The sequence below is a fragment of the Ascochyta rabiei genome, chromosome 10 (genome assembly GCF_004011695.2).
Source record: "Ascochyta rabiei chromosome 10, complete sequence".
Taxonomy (NCBI): Eukaryota; Fungi; Ascomycota; class Dothideomycetes; order Pleosporales; family Didymellaceae; genus Ascochyta; species Ascochyta rabiei.
The window spans coordinates 204,804-221,303 of NC_082414.1; the positions used below are offsets into that span (position 1 = coordinate 204,804).

Sequence of the window (16,500 nt, forward strand, 5' to 3'; positions counted from 1 at the left end):
ACCTTGGAAAGTTCTATTGGTGTCGCAACTGATGTCAATTATTCAGACGTTGACAGAACTGATTTCACAACTGTCGAGCCCGCCTTTTGCCTTCTCGGATTGCAATCGTGATGCTGTTCCATTCACTTTTTGCCGTTGTTCTTCTGCTGCAATCTGCAAACGCGCGTCACTCGATCCTTAGAAAGCCCCTGGAGTTGGCGGCTACATCCCACCCTGCATTGAGTTCTACTGGACCCTTGGAAGTCATTCAACTCTACAAACCCGTATCTGTACCTGAGTCGACAAAATGCAAAGTGCAGCAGACCCTAATGGAACATACTTTCGCCAGCTCTTACGGCGTCCCATATGTTGGAAAGTACGCTCCGCCCAACTGCATCTTTAATAGCGTCATCATCGAATGGACTGTGACCGTTGCAGGCCGTCAATTTGACCGGCTTGCGGAGATGTATCTCGGGGACATTGAGGTATGGCGTACCTCTACAGCAGAGCCCACGGCTTCGGGCATTATCTATAGATACCAGAAAGATCTGAGCATGTATCTCAGTCTCTGGAAGTCCTCACAAGATGTCATATTTAGCCTGAATAACGTCTACGATTCAACTTATACGGGAGCATTCAACACAACGTTGGTCGCTACTTTTTCTTACGACTCGATTGGACCAGCGCATGCTGATTTGATCCTTCCAATCTCGCCTAAACTTGGATCTAGCGGTGCACCGAGTATATTCACACTACCTGGAGATAACGCGACTATCGAGCACATTCTCCCGCTGAACGTTACCCACGCGTCGGTTTCCATCGCTGCTACGGGCCAGAGCAATGAGGAGTTCTGGTACACCAACGCTCTGCAATCCAACATCCATACTTTCGACTCGACTGTTGGCACACTCATTGGGTACGGCCCTTTCCGTGAAGTGCGGCTCTTCATCGACGGCCTTCTGGCAGGAGTGGCATGGCCCTTTCCTACAATATTTACTGGAGGGATCGCACCTGGTTTCTGGCACCCAATCGTCGGCATCGACGCATACGATCTCCGCGACTATGAGATCGACATCACTCCGTTCCTTCCCTATCTTCTGGACGGAAAGCCACACTCCTTCACAGTCAAGATTGTAGGCATCTCTGACAACGGTGGTAATGGAGCAGGTACCCTCTCCGAAGATGACATCAACAGTTACTGGCTGGTTTCGGGGAAGCTCTTTCTCTTTTATGGCTCAAAACCGTACAACGGCAAGCACCAAACTCCTGTTATCTCAACCTCACCCCTAGTCAGCACAGCTTCCTCCTTCACAGCTAGCAACGGTACAAACCAGACCCTCTCTTACGACGTGACGGTCAAGCGCACCCACACCGTCAAATCGTCTTTTGGTAGTTGGACTCAGAGTCTCGGCTACACCAACACCGGTTACCTAGGCCAGCAGGGACTATTTCAACAGAATGTTCAGAAGACCGCCGGTACCTCGGCCACCGTCCTGAAAAGCGCCCCGAGCTTCAGCAACACACTCAGCTACACGTACCCACTGACAGTTAACACAACTTATACCTTTTCCGGCTCCAACACCACTATCGACGCCTCTGTTGATCGCGGAATGCAACTCTCTTCTTCGGGTCGTCCAGACCTGTCGACATTTACCTTGGTCAGTGGACCAATAGCTCTAAGCACTAGGCAGCTTGGAACAGCATCGTACTCAAATAAGCCGAATAATAGCTACTCTTTCGGTGACATGGATCAGACTTTCAGCGAGCAGAGCTATGGCATGACATACTCGAGGCATGTCAAGAGTAGAAATTTAACCATCTTTTATGACGAGTCAAAATGGCGATCCACCGGGAATTAGTGGTATCTTGGCGTAGTAAATGAGACGTGATATCTCAGTCTTGCTTATGTCAGCACGATATCCCGCGGCTTACTTGTGAACTTGCAACCATCCGGTCCTGCGATAGATATCCTTCTTCTCATCTGTGCAATGATGAAATCACCAGTAAATTAAATTCGCTGGGTGTGATCTTCCATCCGCCACCTCTTCCAACCAAGGCATTCGATAGTCGCTTCTCGCTCGTGCAGGGTATCTGCAAGTGTGTCTAGTACAGCAATCTTCCGGGCTGAATTCCCCGATTGTACGCGGGGCCGATCTGCTGTAGGCACCAATGTGCGAGGTGCTCGTATAATGTAGCCGATCAGTGGGTTCGCAACCCACTGCGCGTCTTTTCCAGATACATACAGGCTTTCCATGCAGCCACAAAATGGGATCTGACCTGAGTGATAGGTTCATATTTTGCCAATGCCTCCAAATTGGTATAATATCTTTTAGGAGGAAAATGCACATTTTGGATTATCGAAGCCTATGACCACAATGGAGTGCTGGCTATGCGATGTGCAGTTGGGTTCGTGGGCTGCATTGAACCCAAGACGTTAGAATGCCTGGCGAACTGTACGCACCCACCCCAAATTTGGAACGTTGATTCGTTAACACAGACTATGAACGCGGGCAGGTAGATAACTAGCTGGCTTTATGTGGTTGTCACGATTTGCCCTGCATGCTGTCCCAATCTGTCACCTAACCCGTCAATTTCACTGTCAACCAACTATAGCTGGTCAGTCGAAACCTCTCGCTTTTCTATGAAGTAATTTTGATCGTAGCCGTGAAAGTCTGGGGTGGGTGTGCGTACATTTTGCCAGGCACCAATAAAGTTTCCCATCCACGCTAGCTTACGCTAGGTTGTGCTCAAAGATATCTGAGGTAAACATTGTCACAGTCAGTAGGGCAATTTCTCGCCCAAAGCTTTCGGTAGCTGGGACTAGATCCGTGTCAACGGTCAGTGCTTTCCGTAAGTACCCCTCCATGGTTCGTATTCACGACCTAGTCTCAAACTGAAGATTAGCGGCACAAGCCGTGATATCCTCGAGTATTTTCCTGCATTGTCAGAGGCGCCAGCACTCTTTGGTATAATTTGGTCGCTAGTTGAGCAGCCCGCGATTTGCTGCACACCCAGAACAGCCCATAGCTCGTGGAAAGCATCATGCGGGAAGCAAACATACGTTCCCGCAATACCCAGCCGCGACTGGCAAGTGCTGACCCTTCCGCTGCAATATCCCATTCTGAGTGGGAAGGCTCCAGAATCGTTACACCTTCCACTTCATGTATCTCATCGACAACGCAACAAGACTCCACTAGCCATCGAGCCGCTTCTGTCAGATGGGAACAGCCGCCACTGCTATGTACCTTGACTCGCCTTCATTATCAGAGAAGTCCTATGCCACGACCAAGCAGCATGGGCTGTCATTCTTGGAGGCTCTGGCCAGACAACATATCTATGAAGTCTCTTTCGAGAACCTTGAACTTCACCATTTTGCGCATAAACTATCACCCTCGATGTGGCAGATCTACACTCAAAGATAGTCCGTCGCCAACGTGGTGAACGATGCATGGAAAACAACACCTTTTTCGGAACTGACCTCCGCTCCCTTGCTACGAGGTGTGCAACTGCGGAGGCTGTGTATCGCTAGCCATTAGTCCTTTCCCGGATGTTCAGCACAATCAGAGCAAGACGTACAATGGACGGAACCATTTGCTTAATCTTGTCAGGCTTGACAGCAAATGGCATGTTGATGTTGGAATAGTTGCAATAGGTCCCAATTTACTTTATCGATTGCGAGATGGATTCAAGACGACCAGGGTAGCTCCTCGAAGACCAAGGTTACAACCACGCTCTATAGCGGAATTATACGGGACCCGGTCCAATAAACTGTGGTGTTATGATGTCTGCTACAACTTAATCGACAGTGCCGAGAGTGTGTGGGTGCCGGTCTACTGCTTCACCGAGACAGAGTTCTTGCCCGAGGATTATGAAATGATGTCATGGTTTACGTCTACACGAATAATCATTCTGCACCAAATGTGTAACAAGCACAAGGGTGGTATGGATGATGCATGCGAAGAAATTAATGGAAACGGCACTCTATTTGAGGCTACTACAAGGAGATAATTGCTGGCACTCAACAGATCTTGAAGGAGTGTGCGGGTGAAGATGAGCGTGTGAATCTCATGCAGAAGACTTACATATTCAAGCAAGGCAAGACGATATGCAACGAAACACGGCAACCCCGCTAGCACAACAGCGATGCCATCCTGGCGGACGATGTTTCTTTTGCGAGGGGTCAGCGCGTACACAATTGGATCTAGTGTTCGATTCGCCTGGTCGAAGCACTTGAAATGACGAAAGCATTCACAGACGTCGACGAAACCATATCAGGTACTGTACCTCGAGATCCTATCTACACAAAGTTGTGGGCAAAGCAGAAAGCGCTCACAATAGAGATACTTCCAGGAGAACTTTCGTTCATTGTCCAGCTACGACGTGGCGTCCACCAAGGCTTGTTTCCTTTTTGAGAAGGTCTCTCTTATTGGAGACGTCCAGATCACACTCCGACCCGATGTGGGCATGGGCGGCGCGACACATGCTACAGACGACTACAATGAGCTGGAAAATGTTATCTTGGGTGCCGTGACACCTGAACAGTGGGAGAAGGCGGTGCTCAGATGGGTAGCGGCACGGCGGAAATTTGGAATGGCGAAAATCGTTTATGCATTGTGCACGAAGTTGTCTGTACTCTGGGCCGTACTTTGCTGGCTTGGTCTACTCCTCGATCAAAATCTTGGCGTGTTCTGAATGATCGGCTAGAACAGCTTTCGTGAATGGATACAGCCGTTTGAGAATGACAAACAAATTTATGGTTTGACTCAAAAGTTCATTTTTGGTTTTTGGATGGTGTGTTCACGTAGCCGCAACAAGCGCTAGTATGACTGTGAGTAGGGAGTACCGTATCTAGCCTTGCCATTACCTGGGATCACTACAATGCAATCCGGTGGAGCCGTGAGTGTCCCTTCAGTTCGAGTGAGCAGCCGGGAACTGTCACGACAATGATGATGATCGATGAGCAAATCTTCTCTTTCTAAGTTGCTTTGGTTCCTTCACGCAAAGTCTTTGGGGAAGCACTTGGTTTTTGGCCACAACGTGGTGTCGTGAGTGGCCGCATGGGCCTCGAGCTGTGGAACATTTGTGGATACCAGTTCCTTGCGGCAATTCTGGCACTACAAATGTCAGCCGCGCGATCTCATTCCCAGTCTCGACTCGTCAAAGAGTATAGATCATGAGGACGGGGAGGGATCATAGGATCGTACAATTGACGTTGGCTTTGGAGCCTTAACTGGAAGGCCGTTTGCCTTCACCGGAGCGCGGGTGCCAGCCTTTTCGGCTGCCTTGTGCTCGCGCTGGACCTATAAGTTTGGCGGTAAGCTGCGGTTACCCCAAATCTGCGCAGTAGCATAAGGGGGTGCAACATACTCTGGCTTTCTTGGAGATAGGCATGCTTGCGAAGTGGAAGCGAAGTGCTGAAGGAGGTGACGGCGGTGTTGTGCTGAGAAGATTTTCCGAAACAGAATCTAACGACAGCCGTTTAGCAGACCAATCAGAAGACACCCTGAAGAGTTAGCGCTGATAAGCTTGCGCCAGATCACATCGTAACGTCGTATCACGAACACCTAGACGATAAATGCCTCAACCCGGAACATCAGCATGACATCTGAGGAAATTTTGCAGGACTTTGGTTCTCTCAAGTCATGACACTAAAGGCTTTACAAAACTCGCACGCCCTAGAGTACGATGACTTAATAACCACATACCTCAGCCAGGCAGCGCCGCGCGGAATTATCGAGATGGTGGTGCCGGCTAAACCATTTTCGTAGTAAGTGCATGTCAGGCCGCCAATGCTACGGCGCTTGCTGCGGCCTGGTAAGTCGAGTGTAAGCATGCGACATGTCCAGGCTCGAAGGCAAGATTACTACGACATCGCAAATCACCCGTTATACCTGCTAGGTGAAGCACCTCGATAAAGCAGCCATCTAAAACAGTCATTCATAGTTCTCGGGTATGCCATCCTCGAAATCAGATCTTTCCACAATACAGGACGCTGCCAACTATTAGACTGGAGATCAGGTGTTGCCTCTGCGCTTCTGGGACTCAAACGATGTGTTCTTGAAGTCAGCTCTTGACTTCACCTTCCGTTTTGATGACGTTTTAGACCCTAAGAAGCTTCGCTCTGCACTGGAGCGATTGCTCCAGGTCGGTGATTGGCACCAAATGGGAGCACGTTAATTACAAGAAGAACGTCAGTTCAACCCACATTCATATTAATAGCATGTCGTAGACTCCGACGAGCTGACCACCCTCACAGGCCAAAGGAAAGGTAGAACTCCGTATACCGCAACAATACGATGAGAGTCGAACCGGCTTTGTATGGTCCCACGATGATCGTCAGCAAAGCATAGACGAGATTGAGTTAGCTGGTCAAATGCCACGGTTGGTCAAAGCCTCGCGCCCTACAATTCACGATGATCCCATTTTCTTTAAGGCTCTGGTAACACGCCCAGAGCGTCCTACAGAAATGGTGGATTGGACAGAGAAAGACCATCTTGCTCTTTCAGTTCATGTTGTCTCTTTGACCAACGCGACTCTGGGTGCGTGCAGCTTGATGCTTTCGAACACGGTACGGGCACTGACGTGAGAACAGTTAACCTGAGCTGGCCGCATGTGTTTTTGGATGCTTTGGGTCGACAACGTCTACTCCAGGCTTGGCTGGCGGTACTGGATGGTAGGGAAGACGCGCCGATATTTGTGCCTTATAAGGACGATCCAATCGTTGCCAATGCCGAAGGCGCGAACCCATCCAACTACGTACATTTTGCTTCCGCGCTGACAGGTATCTGGTTCATCCTGTTCGTCATCATCTTCTTCTTTAAGATGGAGACCGGTCATATTATTTGTTTTCCAGGGTTGTGTGTAGATCAGCTCAAAACACAAATCAGCTCAGAGCACAAGCTATGGAGGATCTGATTGCCAAAGGAGAGCGGAAGCAAAACGTCTTCCTTAGCAACGGCGACGTTTCTCCTTGCATTCTGGTGTAAGACAACATTGGCTGCGCAGCACTCGCGTCCGAGTCGACCTGTTCACATCATCACTGCGATGAATCGTCGTGGCGTATCAGAAGATTTACTGACCACGGGTAAAATAGCATACACTGGTAATGCTGTTATTGGTGCGCTCACCCTGAAAACGGTTGCGGAAATCGAAGCCATGTCGGTGGGCGAATTGGTGTCGTGCGTGAGGGAGGATTTGAAGAAGCAGAGAGAAGTCCAGCAAGTGAAATCAATGGTCGCTTGGTCCCTTGACCGGGTTAAAAAAAGGACTTCAATATCCCATGGTCGGTTTTTGGAACCAGATCATGTTTTCGTAGTCAAACTGGAATCGGGCAAAATTCTACGACGTCAACTTTTCTTCTGCTGTGGTAAAATCCAGGGTGGATGACGAGGACAGGATGTCGAAGCTTGGAAGATCAATTTTCATCATGAACTGCGGCCATGGTGATGGTATTAGCATAAGGAACGGCGGTCGTTTGATCGGGAAAGATGCGAATGGAGATTGGTGGGTCAACTGGTCCATGTGAGCGGAGGCGTGGTCCGAAGTTGAGAAAGCGCTTGGGATGTGATCGAGGCTGAATAGAGGTTGGCATTGACTCCAACTACAAGGCGCACCGCTGGGTCATGTGGATCGAAATGGACAGTCTACCTTAATTTCCTGTCCTACCTATGGCCAAAATTTTGATGATTGTGAGGTCTGGCATGCCGTTGTTGACTTCGACTTGAATAATTGGCGATTAACGTCTGCGCAAGAGTGGTCAGACGTGAGTCATAGAGGATTGTAATTAGGGTATCTAGTTGTCGTAACGGTGGTACAATACATGTGGTCGAAGGTCTGAGTTACCGCCAGGACGGATTGGCGTACTTTCCGTATCCAACATCCGATGAAACTGACGATGCACTCCCTCTTTCTATCTCCTGCGTATCGTGAGCTGCCGCTTCTGGTAGGATTTCTGTTTTGCTCTCGGCTAAGCTCGCGTCACTTCTCCGGCGGCTATGACTCTGGATCTTCACTTCGGTGGTCTTGACGACTGTGGCAGGAAGTGCAGTGTTATTACCTTTACCCCCTCCAACGTGTACCTCCCATTCACCGGTTTGGTCTGCGCCTCGCGCTACCGACCGTTGAAGGGTTGTGCCGTTACTTTTCATGGTGCCCAGCGCCAGGCCTCCAGATCGAGCTGCATTGCTGTAGGAGCGGGAGTCGCCACTTCTGGCGCTTCTGGTCAACTCGACCAGGCGATTGAGGATGCTGAATTCGAGCTTGAGCTTGACGCTGTAGACAAGGGGTTTCCAGGAGGTCTGAACCTCGAAAAGGTTCGCGAATTCAAGGCCGACTATGCTGAAGTCGAGCAGCATTACTAGGATGTTGACATAAATCAGGTGGTGGAGCAGACCTTTCGTACCATTGTTGCCAATAGTCCGCTCGAGTTTGAGGAGGTTGACAGTCTGGTAGACATAGAGGCCAGAGATTATCAGTTCTTGAACCACGAAGACAGTCAATTGGATTTTCTCGTAGACCGGATAGATGTGCTCAAATGGCTTGGGATTGTTTGAGTTGGTACCGTAGACCACGACGATGATGGGTATATGGAGCCATATGGCATTGGTGATGATCATGACCAAAACGGCCCGCAGCCGCTTTCGGTTGTGCATCACGATATGCAGTCGAGAGTATAGAACGACTGATTGGCCAGTGATCATGGAGCACCATCCTATCAAAATGAATGTTGCGTAGAGGTTTCCCTCCGTAGTGATTTCGAGATGTAGGAGGAGGTATCCGATGGCGTTGAAGAGGACGCCCCATGTTGAGATCGTGAAGCTCCAGAAGTAGAGACCGCTTCGCCGTTTGAAAGTGGTAAAGATTTGGACGTTGAGCTCGAGGAAGTTGTAGATCGCAACACTGAGGAATACGACCACTACGACTTTCAACACAGTCAGGTCAGCCATGGTTGTACAAAGGTATGCCAAAAGGCAGACAAGCAGTAGAGGGAGTGAGAGACAGCCCTGGGAGACCCCACATCATGTCTGTAGCCTATCTTTGAGCAGCGCGAGCAGAGTACACGACCTAAGCTTCTGGAAAGGGGGCTGAGATCGGTCCGTTACCCTGCAGTCTAATGCTGTGCAACCCACTGTGTACACGCAACTCTTCGGCAGCTTAGCGGGCATATCTTGTCAAGTCGAGTTTCGAGAGACAGCATCAGTGGGTATTGGCCAATACATCAGCATCTTGATAGTGTGTCCTGGGTACATCCTGGAACTGTGCCTGGCACTCATGCAAGTCGGCAGTGATCCCGACAATTAGTTGCGAGTCGAGTCGTCATTCAGAGGTCCTGCATCCAATCTTGTGCGATGCGACCTAACCCATGGCTGTCATATCATGTCAATTTATGTCGCGGGTCTTTGGTGAGGCTTTGCACGGTGATAATGTCGGCGCGACCTGAAATGTCGACAGATTGCTGGAACGCCTCATGTCACGCTGGGTGAGCGTGTTTGAAATTCTCTTGGGCTGCTTGAATTGACGCAAACATGGCTCAGACGCCTTTCAGCCCATGGCGCGGGGCGACTGTAGTGCCAAGAGGCAGATCCAAGGGCCCGGACTGCTCGCGGCTGCGCCAAAATGGCACAGTCTCTCGGCGCGATGATGTTTCCGGCGTCAAAAACAAGGTGGTGTTGTTGCATGACTAGGACCATTCTTGGTCCTCAGGCGGGCCACTAAGGAGCCCGGAAGACTGGGGTGCAGATTGCGGATTTCCCGTGGGGTTTACTAGTGCATCCAACGATCTTGGCACGTGCTTGGAAAAGCACAGCCCCGGCAACGTCGGTCCTTCTCCTTGTCGCTGAAGCAATCACACACGCCAACGGGATGAGACAATCCCTTGTCGATATGTACTGTGGTAGGTACTCAAGCATGAGCACCCCTTACACAGCTCGAAGCTTCAGCCTTGCGTTTTCAGAATGTAGAACCCATGTTCTTGCGCCAAGACCAAGCAACTCGAATTAGCGTTCTTGAGATTCCCATCAGTATTGGAACATCTCCGCATCCCGCACAGAGCCTCCGCATCCCGCACAGAGCCTTCGCGTCCCTTCCGCCGCGCACGAACGGCGCTGGGTCTAGCTCTGCCAAAATCGAAGCCAAATCCGAGCCTTAAGCCTTAGGTCAAATCTAGCCGCAAGCCTCGTCGAAAATGACGCGAGACTATCACATGGGTTTGGCTGCAAGTAATCTTAGAAGTTGTATATATCCTCGATATCCATCTGCGAACTCTATTCGCAAGTGCCCAGCTGTGTGTGGCCTGCTCGTCTTCGGCCCGTTGGAGAAGTTTCAGGTTGACCTCGATTGCTTTTTCGTGTCAAAATGCCGTCCACAAGTGCTTTTTTCGCTGTCAGCGTAGCTGTCGGTTGTGCCTTGGCACGAAATGTACCTGCAGCTGCCCAGGTCGTGGATCAGAGGGTCTTCAACGTTTTGGCATCCGTGCCGCCTCCCGCGATTGCGAACGACTCCACTGTATGTTACCTCCGCCCCCATTAAAATCAATTCCCCACGTTTCCGGATGGTCTGACTAGTCCCCAGTTGTTCATCTGGTCTGGTGTTACTGCAGAGTCTTTGCTGGCTAAGCCGTTTCACATCTACGATGAAGAATTTTACGATGTCATCGGATCCAACCCTTCCTTGACCCAAATTGCTTCCTCTGAGTCCGATCCTATCTTCCACGAGGCTGTCACATGGTAGGTTCATCAACCTACAGCATGGTTCATGAAAGCCTAATAGATTACCCAGGCATGCTGCCCGCGATGAAGTATTCTTCGTTCAAAATGCCGGTGCTCCTGCCGCCGGCACTGGGCTGAACAAGTCTTCTATTATCCAGAAGATTTCTCTTGCCGACGCAGAGAAAGTTCGCAACGGAACTCTCAAGGCTGTGCCCGTGACTATCGTCAACACGACCAATCCTCAGGTCATAAACCCCAATGGTGGCACTAACTACAAGGGTAACATCATCTTCGCTGGTGAAGGTCAGGGTAGCAACATCCCTTCAGCGTTGTATTTGATGAACCCAGAGGCGCCATACAACACCAGCAGTGAGTACCACAAAAGCCAGTGTCAAGTCTATGTTAACGAAGGTAGCCCTCATCAACAACTACTTTGGCCGTCAGTTCAACTCGTTGAATGACCTAACCGTCAGCTCCAAGAATGGCGATCTCTATTTCACCGACACACTCTATGGTTTCCTCCAGGATTTCCGTCCTGTGCCTGGTCTGCGAAATCAAGTCTACCGCTACAACTTCAAGACTGGCGCCATTACTGTCGTTGCTGACGACTTCACCCTGCCTAACGGCATTACCATCTCACCGGATGGCAACAAGGCTTATGTGACTGACACTGGTATCGCCCTTGGCTTTTACGGTCGCAACCTCTCCTCTCCAGCCTCAATCTACTCGTTCGATGTTGCCAATGACGGAACATTCCAGAACCGCAAGACCTTTGCCTATATGCCCTCATACATTCCTGACGGTGTGCACACTGACTCCAAGGGCCGTGTTTACGCTGGCGCTGGTGATGGCGTCTGGGTGTACAACACCTCTGGCAAGCTCATTGGCAAAATCTATACCGGAACTACTGCTGCCAACTTCCAGTTCGCTGGAAAGGGACGCATCGTGATTACTGGTCAGACCAAGCTGTTCTATGCCACTGTTGCTGCCTCTGGCGCCCCGATCCAGTAAATGGTAGGCATTTGAACACCTCACGATCATGGATGATACGTGAACGTACATAAGCCTCGCAGTGTGGAGATCAATGAAAAACTCAGCTCAATGGTCGTGATCAAACGCCATCGAAAGCCACGTCCTCTACCGAATGATAGCACAGGTGTACAGCCTTTTGTCTTAAGATAGACGCATGTAAAAGTTCTAAGCTGACGAGTGCTTTGCTGACCTGATTTCTTCCACCGAGCTCTCGTACATTTGGCGAACGTTGTTTTCTCTGAAAAGCATTGTTCAACGACAAGGAGCAAACGCGCCCTTTATGAGGTCTACAGCATCTGCCCACAATGCAACACAACAGGTGCTCAAGCAAGACATATCCCACCACTATTTGAAGTGTTTTGCAAGTGTCTTCAACCATACGCATGCGCTTCATACGCCTAAAACGCTTCACATTCTGGCACTATCTCCGCCCGCAATCTTACACTGCAGCAAACCGGAAACGCATGGCCGAAGAAAAGGCAACATACTTAGATCATCTCGAGCGGTGGCTGAACTACGAAGATGCGCTTGACTCTCCTCCGCTCGCCGACGGGATGAATACCGAAAAGGTCGCCCAACCCGTGGTGCACAAACGAGTGGATTCATTTATAGCCTCGGATCACCCGGGAGCTGCTCTTGAAGCTGCAGAGGAGGATGCGCGGGATGTAGCGGCCAAATTAAAGCGAACAGCTGATAACGACAATGTCACGCGATTAGATGTGCAATTCCCACTTCCATCGTGTGCACGGGATGAAGCTGACCAGGGTTGGGCGGATGACCGAGCGTTGCGTGAAATGAAAGCGGCGCAAGCCTGTTCTGTCGTGCAGAAGGTGAAAAACGTTCTGGGTCTATAGAGGATCCTGAAGTGAGTAAAGACGAACGATAATGAATTGCTCGACATTGAGCTTGATTGCTTGGCCTACTTTGACTGTTAAGATGTACAGACACACTGCCTGTCGGCCTTGAATAAAGACATATATTCAATGCTATACCTAGTCTACCTCTTCCCACCAGCCAATCGTTGTTAACGTACTAATCAGCATGAATCGGTAAACCTGGCGATTACTCATCTGTAGGCAGGCATATAGAGTGACACGACCTGATCCAGGCTCTCAGGGGTGCACTGCGGGGCCTCAGCGCTGCGGTCAGGCAACCAAGATCAGAATTCTCCCACGCATGTATAGACACAACTTTGACAAACAGCCGACGTCGGTACACATCTTGATCGTCAAAACATATCTTTCCAGCTCTGCGCCCATTGCACCCAGACCCTCTCTACGCTTATCATGACGGAAGATCGTGTTGTCTGCGAGAGTGCGCCAACTTACCCAGAAAGATGCCGTCTTTGCGCAACATTTTGCGCTTCTCACCCACCCGATAGTGGCAGCTCAAGCGAACCGGCCGATAAAAAGTACTTTGTCGATATGTATGCGTCGCTCGATAGCTTCGACATGGGTATTGAGTACCGCTGGAAAGATGGCAGCACTACATCCTGAGAGACATTCTTCGAGTACTTGTCGAACGATTGCCCAAAACTTACAGGCAAGCTGTAGAGGTCTATCGTCAGCTGGATGTGGCCTACCTCTGGATCGACTCCCTGTGCATATTCCAGGACAAAGACGACTTGGCAGGCTGGCATGCGCAGTCGGCGTGGATGGGAAACATCTACTCTTCTGCTCTTTGCAACATTGCGGCGAAACTGATAAGAATGGTGAGGTGGGTTTACAATTTGTTTGAAGTCCACTGGCGACCGTGTCTGTTTCCGTTGAGGTCACTGGGCAATAGTAAATTCTAGACGACCTGGACGACCTCGAAAATCTAGATGATGCGATCATATATCTGGTCTGTCCAAGCAAGCAGCTCCACTCGAACGTCGTCGAAGGTCCCCTGAACCTGCGAGCATGGGTGGTCCAGGAGCTTTTCTTGTCTAGTCGCATCATGCACTTCACATCTGCTGGTGTGTTCTGGGAATGCATGACGGATCTGTGTAGCGACTATTACCCTGTTCGCCTACCGAAAGCCGATGATATCATTGGAGTAGATTACTTTTGACTGAGGAAACTACTCACGGACCATACGGCCACGAACCCATCCTTGGTCAGCGGAGGCGCACATGGAATGCTGATTTCTACCGCTCCTGGGCAAGTTTGCTGGAGAACTATACACTGTGCAAATCGTCCTTCAAAACCGATAGACTTGTAGCTCACAATGGTATCATGGAGTGTGTAGCTCAATTCACCAGCGACGAACTAGTATGCGACTTGTGGAAGCAATGCTTCATCCAGCAGTGACTGGTGTGTCGAATCCCGTGCTAATCACTGCCACACTAATTTGCTAGCCCCAGCTTAGAGTTGGGCAAACCAAACGACGGAAGTCCAGCATACGAATCATCTCATGTGCATGCAAAGTCGCGCGCTAGCTGTTATCGCCAAGCTGACTGTGGAGAAGCTTGCCTCCGGACAGGTCTCACAAGCATCCCTAGTTTTGAGTGGGAAGTCGGTGCATGCTTAGCTATCTTTCACAGCTAAATGCACCAGGTTTGGGTATGCTTCGATCACTTTCAACCCTTCTGAAGAGAGACACGAAGTTCTTCGTCGCATCGTGATGAACAAACTTGTCGAAAGGCCCTCACAGGTGCTCATACCGTGTATTGCTATTTACGAAGATAGTTGCTTCGAGGGTCTGCAGTATTATTCTGATATCAACCAGTCCAGGGATGCATTGGGCGTGCCTATCCCACAAGAAAACTCATCTCAGCCGGAACCTTACCGACGCGTTGGTATCATGTACCTGAAGCCGGATAGTTGTGGAATCTGCCAGTTGTATGAAACCCATGAGGAACATAGCGTCACTCTCCTATAGCGCTGTAGCTCTCGCCGCAGTCTCAATCAGGAAGCAACACTTTCCATCACACTGTATACGAATAATGTGATCACTTGCACGGTCATTTAATGACGGTAAGCACCACACCGAAACGAAAAGCGGCAACAAATTAGAGCACATATCTGTAGCAGCGCAGCTGATACTAAGAGGATATTCATTATTTTCAGCTTAGAACGTGTGCGTACCAATTATAGACGTACGCGAATCTACAACAACCATTTATTGCCGCAGACAGAGAAGGAAGGTAGGTAGATAGACAGGTAAGTTGCTAGCTCTCTTTGATTATCACATTTGCTTCAAATTCTGGCCCATGACCTGCTGCGTTCCCCACACAGCTACAGCTAGCTAGTCGAACCCCCTCATTGTCTCCAACGTATATTTGAATTGAAACAGTGCAAATCTAGGTTGAGTGCATATACTTCAGCACGCACCCATAACGAACGGCTCACGCACCCATAACGAACGGCTCACGAACGGCACACCAACGGCACACCAACGCCTCCACGCTGCAGAACCACATCCCAGCAGCAGTACAAGCAACACTCGCAGTCTCGAAAGCATTTACAACCAAAAATGCAGTAACGCAACATCGGATGGGTATATAATCTATCTCCCCTACATACAACGACCATCTACAAGAACAGCGCCGCAAAAGCACCAACACCAGCACCAACACCAGCGACGACACCACCAACCTTCAAGTTGGCAGCAGCGCCAGTGAACTCACTGACAGGCGCGCTGTACGCACCGGTACCGGAAGGCGAAGCCGTGCCGTACGAAGCCACGGAAGGGAGGGGCGTCGACGCAGCGCTGGTGGGGACGACGGGAGGCAGGGCGGCGCTGCCGGTGGGGTAGGGTGCCGGAGCGGTAACAGCGAGCGAGGCCGGGGCGCTGGGGGTGCGGATGCCGTAGGAGAGGGTTCTGGGTGGTGGTTAGAAGGGCGGAGGGGAAGAGGGGAAGAGGTGTGCGTACTCCGTAACGGTGACAGTGATGGGAGCGGAGCAGGTGTCGTCGCTGGCCTGAGCAGCGACGGCGGCGATAAGGGTAGCGACGATGATGGAGAAGTTCATTTTGGCTTGTCGGTGGTGAAGATGCTAGTGTTGGAGCAATTTGGGTATCGTGTGGAAGCGAAAGTTGAGATGGTATGAATGGTAAAGATCGTGGTGAGTGTTTGAAGGAGTGGCTAACAGTTCCGAGACTGAGAATTAATGATCGTCTTGCGATTATGAAGTGAGAATCTATGGAATGCAGAACTACTCCGCGTGATATAGGTGTCACGAAATGAACTGCGCGTCCTGGTCGATCCTGCGCTGTATTGATGGACTGATCCACTTGCTTTCTGGGCAGCACAGGGATCGATGGAGGGTTCGAAGTGGCAGATCAAGGGTTGTGACGATAACGGAGATGTATCTAATGATCGACTCCGGGTATGAGAGTTTCTTCCCGCACCTTTTCCCTGACTCTCATCTCCAAGATTCGTGGGGCGGTGAGGACGGCAGCCTCGCGGTGCGTACACGGTTCACAAGCAGCGTCCACAACGCTGGAAATGTCGACAGCATATGTGCTTAACCTGCTCCTTTGTTGACGTTGATGTCATTGCTCCCTTTCTTGGTACAGGCGTGGTCGTTGATCGGAATGTAAATTGTCCAAATGAAGAGCCAAACAACGTGGCTACTGTTTCGAAGCGCTCTCGATGCTGCAAGGAAGATCCTGAGATGAAGCAATCTGATAGATCGATCTGAAACAGCCGCTTGCTGAAAAGGCAGGCAGCAGCACGTGATGCCACACTGCGGGGACCTTGAGATGACGCTCACACTCAGTCGTTTGGTTTGATCATGTTCTTTGATTGCGGCACGGCTGCACGAACGTCATATTTCAGGAAGGTGATGTTGTTCGGCTG

General features: G+C 50.3%; 8 protein-coding genes across 8 annotated transcripts, besides 3 other annotated features; 4 read left to right on the forward strand and 4 right to left on the reverse strand.

Moving 5' to 3' along the window:
* Positions 1 to 110: 110 nt before the first annotated feature.
* On the forward strand, positions 111 to 1,838 carry EKO05_0006156 (uncharacterized protein; the record flags this gene model as incomplete). The annotated part of the gene is made up of 1 exon (XM_038946032.1): positions 111 to 1,838. The coding sequence occupies one exon, from the start codon at positions 111 to 113 to the stop codon at positions 1,836 to 1,838; it is 1,728 nt and encodes a 575-aa protein (XP_038797665.1).
* Positions 1,839 to 4,973: 3,135 nt separating this feature from the next.
* Positions 4,974 to 5,370, reverse strand: EKO05_0006157 (uncharacterized protein; the record flags this gene model as incomplete). The annotated part of the gene is made up of 3 exons (XM_059636749.1): positions 4,974 to 5,093; positions 5,184 to 5,279; positions 5,347 to 5,370. 3 exons carry the CDS (start codon positions 5,368 to 5,370, stop codon positions 4,974 to 4,976), a joined length of 240 nt encoding a protein of 79 aa, XP_059492732.1.
* Positions 5,371 to 6,352: 982 nt separating this feature from the next.
* EKO05_0006158 (uncharacterized protein) lies at positions 6,353 to 6,894 on the forward strand (the record flags this gene model as incomplete). Its single annotated transcript, XM_038940340.2, has 2 exons — positions 6,353 to 6,518; positions 6,572 to 6,894. The coding sequence occupies 2 exons, from the start codon at positions 6,353 to 6,355 to the stop codon at positions 6,892 to 6,894; spliced, it is 489 nt and encodes a 162-aa protein (XP_038797666.2).
* A 923-nt stretch (positions 6,895 to 7,817) lies between these two features.
* On the reverse strand, positions 7,818 to 8,924 carry EKO05_0006159 (uncharacterized protein; the record flags this gene model as incomplete). Its single annotated transcript, XM_038946033.1, has 1 exon — positions 7,818 to 8,924. One exon carries the CDS (start codon positions 8,922 to 8,924, stop codon positions 7,818 to 7,820), a length of 1,107 nt encoding a protein of 368 aa, XP_038797667.1.
* A 1,083-nt stretch (positions 8,925 to 10,007) lies between these two features.
* Positions 10,008 to 10,044: a tandem repeat.
* Positions 10,045 to 10,332: 288 nt separating this feature from the next.
* On the forward strand, positions 10,333 to 11,696 carry EKO05_0006160 (Gluconolactonase; the record flags this gene model as incomplete). Its single annotated transcript, XM_038940630.1, has 4 exons — positions 10,333 to 10,482; positions 10,549 to 10,703; positions 10,756 to 11,054; positions 11,101 to 11,696. The coding sequence occupies 4 exons, from the start codon at positions 10,333 to 10,335 to the stop codon at positions 11,694 to 11,696; spliced, it is 1,200 nt and encodes a 399-aa protein (XP_038797668.1).
* A 404-nt stretch (positions 11,697 to 12,100) lies between these two features.
* On the forward strand, positions 12,101 to 12,571 carry EKO05_0006161 (uncharacterized protein; the record flags this gene model as incomplete). Its single annotated transcript, XM_038946034.1, has 1 exon — positions 12,101 to 12,571. One exon carries the CDS (start codon positions 12,101 to 12,103, stop codon positions 12,569 to 12,571), a length of 471 nt encoding a protein of 156 aa, XP_038797669.1.
* A 534-nt stretch (positions 12,572 to 13,105) lies between these two features.
* Positions 13,106 to 13,693, reverse strand: EKO05_0006162 (uncharacterized protein; the record flags this gene model as incomplete). Its single annotated transcript, XM_059636750.1, has 1 exon — positions 13,106 to 13,693. One exon carries the CDS (start codon positions 13,691 to 13,693, stop codon positions 13,106 to 13,108), a length of 588 nt encoding a protein of 195 aa, XP_059492733.1.
* A 1,145-nt stretch (positions 13,694 to 14,838) lies between these two features.
* Positions 14,839 to 14,872: a tandem repeat.
* Positions 14,873 to 15,232: 360 nt separating this feature from the next.
* Positions 15,233 to 15,670, reverse strand: EKO05_0006163 (uncharacterized protein; the record flags this gene model as incomplete). Its single annotated transcript, XM_038940313.1, has 2 exons — positions 15,233 to 15,521; positions 15,573 to 15,670. 2 exons carry the CDS (start codon positions 15,668 to 15,670, stop codon positions 15,233 to 15,235), a joined length of 387 nt encoding a protein of 128 aa, XP_038797670.1.
* Positions 15,256 to 15,293: a tandem repeat.
* Positions 15,671 to 16,500: the final 830 nt, after the last annotated feature.